Source organism: Carassius auratus, chromosome 6 (assembly GCF_003368295.1).
Source record: "Carassius auratus strain Wakin chromosome 6, ASM336829v1, whole genome shotgun sequence".
In the NCBI taxonomy this organism is placed as follows: Eukaryota; Metazoa; Chordata; class Actinopteri; order Cypriniformes; family Cyprinidae; genus Carassius; species Carassius auratus.
In genome coordinates, this window is record NC_039248.1 from 13,112,641 (window position 1) to 13,122,997 (window position 10,357).

At 36.4% G+C, this 10,357-nt stretch overlaps 1 protein-coding gene across 2 annotated transcripts in view; it reads right to left on the bottom strand.

Moving 5' to 3' along the window:
• The window catches only part of LOC113097233 (membrane-associated guanylate kinase, WW and PDZ domain-containing protein 3-like), a 116,386-nt gene extending 106,229 nt beyond the window's left edge, over window positions 1-10,157 (bottom strand). For both annotated transcript variants that reach the window (XM_026262451.1, XM_026262443.1), the window contains exon 1: window positions 9,098-10,157. In XM_026262451.1, coding sequence (XP_026118236.1) covers window positions 9,098-9,404 — 307 coding nt within the window. In that variant the 5' untranslated portion in view covers window positions 9,405-10,157. The remainder of the gene's footprint in view (window positions 1-9,097) is intronic.
• Between the last annotated feature and the right edge of the window lie 200 nt (window positions 10,158-10,357).

The following is a 10,357-nucleotide window of genomic DNA, read 5'->3' on the forward strand; positions in this document are numbered from 1 at the left end:
CAACATACAATATACACACTCATTTAGATCATGAAAATACAAACTCATAGATACCAAACATCATATAGATTATGTTATATTAACTAGTGATCTATCATAAGCATTCATAAAACATATACAATTCACAAAAGACAATATACAAGAACAGTACATACACAATGCTCTGAAGTATATGTGTGTTCATTCAAAGAAAGGTTTTACTATGAATTAATTAGAGAAGAGTCCTTTTTTATAGCAGTATGTGTCTGTTTCAGAGAGAATTTGTTAAATCAAATGAAAAATGGTGTGTGTGATTGGTCCAGACGCTACATCCTTGAAAAAAAAAAAGAAATATGTTTTTAATGTGTTTGTAGTGACTGTTTGCATTATACTAATGAGTTATATATTTCTCTAAAATTAACTCATTAACAGGCAGCTCTAATTTGTTCATTAAATGCTTATGGGTGAACAACATAAATACCTTATAAATGTTTTCTATATGAAATGCATGTCTAGAGCAGATAGTATGCCTATCCTTTCCTTTAGGGATTAGAGCAAAAGAAATAAACTAAACAGTCCACTCTTCCCCTATCGATTAGTCAATCATGCCTCACTTCCCTCATTAGTGCTTCCTTTTACCTCTCAGTCACTCCATTTGCATTCTCAAGGCTGCGTGTCGCATTTCTTAGATGCATTTTCCAAGCAGGCTTTTCTGCAAGACTTTCTTTCTCATGATTATGTGGTTTGTTTCAGATGCGAGCTGAGAGATAATGTTAGAAGTGTACTTTTTGCATTTAGTGCAAGTGCAGTTATTGTGAACTAAAATTAAAAACTATGAAAATAGTTTTTGCTAATTGAAATAAAGCTAAAACTAAAACCAAATATGAGATGAAAATTTTAAAATGTAAAAAAATAAAATAATAATAATAATAATAATAATAGAAATATAAAACATGGCAGCTTAGTTTAAGTAAATAAAATCTTTAAGTACTAAACAAGAAAAATTGAAATACAAATAAATTAATGTAAATATTAAATCTAAGAAAATTTACAAACTAAAGCACAAAATTACACCATTTTGAACAAATAATAAAAACAGAAAATATAAAAATAAAAGCCAATGAAAATAATTAATAATGGTTTATGAAAAAATATATATAATTGCTGAGCACAAAAAAAGATGCTTAATCAACTGAATGATACAATGATTGGTGACTATGTTCAATGTATGGAGAAAAAATGTCACTTCTTCTGGATGTTCTTCCAGTGTTCGTTACAAGAAATAATGTGACATTGAAACGACAGATATCAACATTAAAATGCAGAAGGTAAAATAATGCTGCATTTTTTTATTATTATTATTATTATTTTAGACTAAAAGAAACCTACACCTCATTAACATACAAATGCTAATCGCATAGACAAAAAAAATTTGACATTGCATCCTTCCAGCTACCGTATCCCTTTCTTAATTTGCTCTCTACTGGAAAGTAATATTTGAAAACTTGCTGTTGGTGCAATAACATTTGCCAAAGTCTATCATTACACCTCCATACACCAGCTTCTGGTGTATGGAGGTATGTATATTATTTACTTCAAGGCTCCAAACACAAAAATGTTTAAAAGAGCCTATGGTTTATGGAAAACAATCTTTAACACACTCAACATCTCCTCCCTCATTCACTGATCTTGTTCTACAGCATATCAGCACACACTCGTAACACACATCTCCATAAATAATACCCCGACATATCTAAAACCACACCCACCATAATCCACTCTTTTCCATGAAACATAAGCCACTCCCACAAATCTGCAGCCTCAACATCGGCATATATAAAATCCAGTGACACCGTAAACTGTACGTGAACACACATACATTTTCCCTGACTCATCTCCTGTATTCAGGCACAATCCATCAGTTTTATCCACGCTAATGCTGCTGATTAACCACAGGACAAAAGGCCACCACATGTGCCATTTGGAGGTGATACAGTATAATCCTTTGCGCCATAAACACAGCTGGTGATGCGGTTTTATAACCAAGAGTTTATTATGCAGTCTTACACATCTGATCACATGCACCAGAGTCTAATAACCTAAAAGGGCGTTATACAGAACAGAGAATGATTTGGAAATTTTGTATACATTTCTGAGATACTTGACATAATATGCATTGATAAAAAAAAAAGAAAAAAAAAACTGATTTACCTCCACTATAAATCTAACATTAGTTGAGCATTTGCTGCAGCTCCTATCCATCGCAGAAAGCAACAATGGCATCTTGCACACAGTCTGCATACTTGAGTGTCTCAGCACACAAATACTACGGTAATATTGCAGTACACACCCAAACTTAAAACAAAAAAAGCCCAATTGCTGAAATGCACGATACACATTTATAGAGTAGGATTTACAGTAATATGTAAAAGTTTGCAATATCATCATCAACAATAATAATTGTAATAATCATCAGTATAACTAATATTAATATAAATTAAATCATACTAATGTTAAGATGATATCATTTATGATAAAATTGTAAAATTAATTAAATAATTAAAAAATAAAATAAGCTTTAGAAAAGTAACTGAAAATGGCTGCAACAAAGTATAAAAGATAAAATAATAGCATTTATTATTAATCATTAATGCTATTATTATTGTTGTTGAATTGTATTATCGTCAATAAATCTCATCTTAATTTTTGCCATCTTTTGCTCCATTGCAGCTGTTTTAAGTAAAAAAAAAAAAAAAAAATTACATATTAGTTTTATCAATATTATTATAATATATTTTATTCAAGTTATACGTGTTATTATTATTTTCATTTTTGGGGGGATGGGGGGTATAATCATCAAAACATTCTGCACACAAACTATTGGTTTTCTGCGGCAATCAGTAGGCAGGCACCAATAACTACTTATATATCTAGAACTAAAATCATTTTCAGCTTGTACTGTATTATCAGGAATATTTCATAGACGGGCGAGCAACTCCCATGGTGCTCTGGTATCTGACTGAAGCTCAGGTGAAGTTCCGTGCAAGGATGACTTCATCAGCGATTAAAACATTGGGTTTTCAATTAGGCCTTTGACAAGCTACTGTACTTGACAGTTCATTTGGTCAACATGCACCTGCCAGCAAAACGGGATAGGACTCTTCAAGAGGACAGAAACAGGAAGTGACGAATGGAGAGGGTGAACAGAAAGAGAAGCGGCTGAAAAGGATGAGAGAAGTGCTGATAAAGAAGACTGGATATATGGGCTTTAGACACTGAATTCCTGAGTCCTAATTGCCAGGTTTTTGCTGTGCCTCGGGCGCACATACTCCATGTTGACGAACTCTCAGTGCTCCTAGTTACACCAATACTGTTGATTGCAGAAGGCTGCCGGTGGTTAAATTAAGCTAATTAGTGTATTCGTGACATGTGCTGATTTTTTTCCCGTAGCCTGAACACAATACCACAAGGTCCTTCACATACTGACTGAGGCTGCAATGATAATTAGAGGTTGCTGAGACATTCTGTACAGGGGAACAAACAGCATCTCTCTCTATTCCCCAGCGGTTTATCACCATGCTGAGATGTTTATATAGGCACAATACCCCGATGCAACATACCCTTGTCCTTCATTACGTAAATAAGCTGGAATGCTGCCTATACATTGTTCATTAGCATGAAATATAGCAGGCTGCAGACAGGTGCAATACAACGTGCGATGGTTAACACCTTTAAAGTAAGTGCTGATTCACAGTGTTGATATGCAACCGGATCGTTTATCAAAATAAATTAGTGTGCAGGGGAATATTTAAAACCTTTAAAGCTCCAATAAGCTCATTAAAGTCAAAATGACACTATGCCCTGGCGTGCGATCCATTTAAAACAGTCAAGCGCTGTTATTGCTCTAATTCTGAGTCACAGAGCTGCAAGGCCTCCATAATTTTAACATGTCTTTAAGGCCCTCAGGAGGTGATATTCCATGCAAGGAATGACTTAATTTGGCCCAGATGAAAGGTTGAATTAACCTTTCATATGTTCTAATCAAAGATTCGCTGTTTGGACAAAGCAATGCAGTTTCTCATTATATGAACGGTGGAATTGGAGCCCTCTGGCTGATTTCCATTTCAAAGAGTTAAAACTGTTGCTGAAATTGCAATACTTCACTCCTAGAGAGATGAATCTCTAACACAATTCAGGAGCACTATGTATCAGAATTGCTGTGGATTCCCACATTGATGCTGGCTCTGAAATACAACGATGGCATGCAGAAAAGCTACAGTAGAGGCGAGAGGTTTGAGCGCTGGCGACGACACACTGCGTTCAAGTCCCCTGGGAAGGTCCTATTTCGGAAAATGTGATATGATGTGTTTATTTAAGAGATTTCAGTCTGGACTTGCTGGACAATTACACATCTCTCTCTCTCTTTCAGTTCGCAAGACAAAAAGGATTTTATAGCTAATGCAACATAATGAAGCACAAAAAAAGATGCGCATTAGATCAGCAATTGATGCTTTATCTGTGCATTTATCATGCTCACACTGCCACAAAGAATGAATGGAAATGTATTTTAGTCAAACATCTGTCTTCTCATAAATCTGCTGAACAAGTTGCATTTTTGGCACCCTTTATTGCCATTTTACAGTACACAAAATACATACAAAATGCATCACAACTTACGATTAATAAATCGTAATAGTTTCCCACTGATAATTACAAATTTATGGTTGCATTCATGTGCACTTAACTCATTAATACAATCATTACAGCATGATTCGAACAGTTAACTTAACAGTTTTCAGTTGTTCAAGCAAATCATTTTCATCTGAAGTGATGTAAAGTAGACCAAACCGAAGGTTAATCGCCACATCCAAGGTTAAATGATAATTCTAATCAAATATTATGGAGAGTATCTACAGTTTCGGTGCAAGGTCACATCCAACCTTTCAACTAATAATGTAAATATGTGAAGCTGGTAAACCAAAATTGCTTTATGATACTTGCAGTAATACCAGAAATAGATTGTTTGCATAAAGAAAAATCCACTTACAGGAATTATGTCAGTACCATACAATCAGAAGTGAATCCATCTAAAGCTAAAATAGAATTTTGACAACAGTGCAGTGTAAATAACGCTTTTATTGTGGCATTGCTAAATAATTATAAAGACTTATCATTTAACCGCTCCAGAATGTCTAGACTTCCATTACATGATTAACTGTAAAAGCAATTTTCTCTCAAAAATGTGGTAATCAATATATGCAGTCAATGAAGCCTATTTTGATTTAACCATTAGGGAAAGCTTGAGGAATAAAGTCATAAAGTAGATGCATTTTAACATCACTTTTTGATTAAACTAACTGCACACACAACTGATTTACTCAACCTGCTGCAAAAAGAGTGCTGCAACTTTGTTCTGAAGTGGACAGGGAAATACTACATCCCACTACGACCACAAATATCCATAGCAATTCTTCAATGACACAAGAATAGACACCCTCACTAGACCACAGGAAAGCAAAAGGTAGATGAGGTGCAGATGAAGCATCTGGTGGACAGAGTTCTGCTGTTTTTGTGCCTGTGGCATCATTTCCTGTTATCAGCTGATCCTCAGTGTGTACAGGCATTTCACTCACTTCATCTATTATTCACACACTTTGAATTCTATATGAGGCCTGGACATGGGAGACACGCATGCACCTACACGCAGCAGCCTACATACAACAGTGCTCAAAAAACACCACAGACATAACAAAACAGTATTTTTTTTTGTGAAAAAAATGTCCCTAATTTCAAACCTCTGAGCAGCTGAAAAAAAAAAGCTAGACAAAAGCAAAGCTAAACACCAGTATTATCTCAAAATGCAGTTTAGGAGGGGGCAGGGGGGGGGGTGGTAAGAACCACTGATCTAAAAAAAAAAAATATATATATATATATATATATATATATATATATATATATATATATATATATATATATATATATATATATATATATATATATATATGTAAAAGTAATAATAGTAATGTATTGTTCACCAACAATCTTACTAACAAACATATTACTCCTATGAGATGACAAAATAAATGAAACACCCTATTAGTTTTTGTGATTGGTTTGAATCAACATAACTTATTCACTAACTATTAATAGTTTGCTTTTTTGAACAAATGACTACTCAAAACTTGTGAATAAGCTTAAATTTGTCTAACATAACTCATTTATTGAAATGATGTGATGTGAGTTACAATGAATTGGTCAGAAATACTTTCAAATCCTTCTCAAACTCATGAGTTTATGGCCTAACTTTCAGGTCTCAACAGTGTGAAACAAATAACACTTACAAGCTAATGAATCTGTAAGAAAACTCACAAATTAACTAAATATTCTTTATGATCTAATGTACTGGCAAAAAATATGAATCAGTTCCAAAACTCCCAAATTATTCTTGTATTTATCAGTTTGAATCAAACTCTAATGAAATGATGAATTGGTCAAAAATAGTCACAGTGCATCACAAATGCACGAGTTACTGGCTTAAACCAACCCTCATTAACTCATCTTAATAACATCAAACAATTAACACTAAGGAGCTAATGAATGGGTTAAACTCACACCTTACTGATGAGAATCTGTTTAACAATGTGCTTACTGACCAGAATAGTTTGATTAACATACAAATTACACTAACGCGTCAATAAATTGGTCAAAATACTCCCAATTCAGTTTCAAACTTATTAGTCATCCGTCTGAATCTCACAACTCTGATTCACAAACAAATGACTCTTATGATCTAATTAACTCCTTAGATATCGGAATCAGTTCTGAAACTCACAAATAATTATTGAAATTGGGAGTTAGCAATTTGAATCAGTCTAACAACTCTTATGAGCAAATGAATTGGTCAGAAATATCCCCAAATTAGTCTCTCTCTATAAAACCCTCACAATACACTCACTGTAACCACACACTTATATGCGTCCTAAAGGCCAGGGCCTCAGCTGCCGCTGATTTGCATGCTCACACAATCTCAGATACTCCCCATTTATTCAACAATCAACCATCCAGTTAATGTTATCCTTCTGTACCCTCTCCTTCTCTCCATGGCAACAACTCTCACATCTACATGCTAATAACATCCTCCTATCTCCATAACAACTCTGACATATTGTGCCTTTCCCCTCCTCCTGCTAAGAATACACTCATTCGACCCATCAATAATGCTAAGATATTCGGTGTCCATGGTAACAACGTCCTCCTCCCCATTTTCATCATGCCCTTATTCACCAGTAAGGTACTCAGGCCTGTCCTAAGTAAAGGTGATCCACTTGCTATGATCAATACGCACTCCAACAGCGAGTGTCCTTAGAAATGATGCTCATGCTTTTATAAGATGTGTGTGGAGTGTTTACTACCCACCAGCCCTAAGGCAAACACTGCGCCCCTGACATAAAGGCACTTTAAGCACAGCACAAGTCAGAGTCAGGGCACTTGGTGCAACCACTATGAGGGAGAGTACAAAGAATCTTCTGAAGGCTGTTCGGCAAAGTACTTGTCCATGCTCTCTCAGTGTTCTAGTAGAAGTTACACAGTAAGTCTCCAAGGGATAGTTCAAACTGGAGGAGCCAAACCAGGAGTATCTTTTTCTTCTGTACAGCACAAATGAGATGTTTCAGTGAATGTTCAGGCGGTTCATGCTGGGGCTGTTGAGCTCCAAAAATGAAATGGAAGAATTTTTCAATATTCAGATTCAATATTCATGTTATTTTTCTCTATGTTAGTTCACCCAAATTATGTCATCATTAACTCACCATCATGCCATTCCAAACCTGTATGACTTACATTCTTCTGTGAAAAAAAAGAAGTAGATTTCAAAGAACCCTGGAATGTAAATGATACTGAAGCCTTTTGACTTTCATTGTTTGGACCAAAAAAAAAAAAAAAAAAAAACACCTAGGCAATTACCTTTATTCAGTTTGCACAGTAGAACAAAGTCACACAGCTTTGAATTAACAGAGGATGAGTAAAGACAGAATTTTTCATGAAACGTTCAAATCTTTTAACATAAAGATCCTTATTGGCATCTGGTTCCATGAAAAACCCATAAAATACATTAAAACTTTCCACTGTACAATTTTATATATAAATATATATAGTGGAAAAGGAGTCTTTAGATTTTTAGATGTTCTTCACACTTAGAGAAAAAAAATTATCTAAAGAACTGTTCAATGAACTGTTCTTCTATGGCATCACTATGAAAACCCCTTATTTTTAAGAGTGTGCAATAGGCACCAACTAATGGAAATGTTTTAACCAACATTAACTATGGGTGATGCATTTGTTAATTATTATTCATTAATCCAATTTATTACTTAATGTTTAAAAATTAATGCTGGTTCATTCATTAAATGTTCAAGTTAGCACCGCACTAATTAAATCATATTAACTTTTGATCTTTAACATTATATTAGTAAATATTGCAGTTAGGTTTAGAAGCATTTTTCCATCGTTGTATGGTAACTAATTTCAACAAATGGAGCCTTATTGTAATTAGAAGTCTAATTTGCCATGGGTGCCCTCAAGATTTTCCTATTAGTCTTTTATAATGGGGTTTTTCAATTCATGAAACAAGGTCTGTGGTAAATATGAACTGACTATTGGACTTTTTGCACTACAGTGTAAAATACACATACACACTGAAAAGAATTTGAGTTGAAAACCTCATTATATAAACCCACAGGATAACCTGGAGGCAACCCATGGTGAATTGGTCCCCCGGGTTTGGACGTCACTGCTGCAGCACTATATTAGCCCCAGTCCCCATCCACTCTCGTTGTATGGAAAGGAGCGACGTGGACACAGTGCATACATAAAAATAAAGCGCTAAACAACCCAACTGATAAACTTTGTTTCACGAAAGCAATAAAAATCGTATGACTGTAAATAATTATGCGTCTGAGCTACATGTGAAAACCATTTATTCAGGGATGACCTGTCCCTTTAAATGCAAGCCTTGAAGATACAGGTGCCCTGTGAGCCAGACCCACAACTTTCCTAGCAACAGTACTGTTTGGTAGCATTCACTTTAAGCGCCAACAAAAACAAAGTTCTCTCAGTTTACCTGGTTTTACGGTCTTAATTCGAATCGGCTCCCGAAAGTGGCGGATCACCGCGTGTGTGTCTCGGTTCGTCAGCCCGCTGACAGGTGTCCCGTTCACTTCCAATAACACATCCCCGTAGTACGGTAGTCTCCCGACGTGACACACGAGCACGTCCAAGTTCATCTGACCGAGGAAAGGAAACTCCCCGAGCTCTGCGCCTCCGAGGATCTCCACAACATCACCGAACTCCCCAACGCTTCCCCACGACACAGCGCACTCCTGCACTTTAGTGGACCAGTGTTTCTTCCTCTTCAGCGTTTTAGACATCGTTTAGCCTTTAAGTGTCAGTGCAGTTTGACGTGAGAAGGTTTTAAAGCCTTGCCGTTCACTTTACCCGGTTTGGGGACGACAGCGCGGGGATGTGGAACGCCATCCAGCCCGTGATGATATCTCCATAAGCCTCATCTACCATTATTAGTTCAAGACAACATTTAGATTACCTTCGTAAAACGCCTGGAGCTACATAATGCAAAAAAGTAAACAAAATCCGATACAAGAACGAGGTAAAACTGTTTATCTGATAAGTTCACGAAAGGGTTTGCATGCAAAGCATCAAGCGCAATAAACTGAAACACTGAGAAACGTGTCTGTCAGCACAGCGCAATAAAAATGTGTCTATAAACGGAATTGGCAGCAACAGCCCACAGTCCCACAGGTTTAAAGAGCTACGACAGCGGCTGTCTCGGATATATTCGGTTGTTGTCCAAACGGCCGAAGCTCACGTTCGTCTTCGAAACGCGATGCCCAGTCAGTGAGTAGATGCGTCTATCACGTCTTCCTTCCTGGCTGGTGGCTGAACCGTCAGCTTTACACATATTATAAGCCCTTGACAGAGAAATCAATCGGTCGAACATATGTGTATCGACTCAGATGGACGCTGCGATGCTGTCATGCGCGGCGGCTGCTCTCTCACATCTCCAGTCACGGAGGGAGGCTACTGTTGCTCTTGTATTTGTCAAATGAAGCGAGTGTATGTAATGCGCGCGCGCTCACAGCGAACAGCGGCCTGTGACTGGACGGCTCTCAGGTGGAGGTTTATATAAACTGAGCTTAACTGAATTAGTAAATGAAGATACAAATGAACCAATTATGAAAGCGACAGTTCTGATTCTAAATTCTGATTGGATGAGTGGCGTTCTAATTCTCTGTAAAATAAGCAAATAAACGCACACCTGTAACAGTTTCCACCTTGCTTGGCAGCCTTAAACAACAGTTAGGCT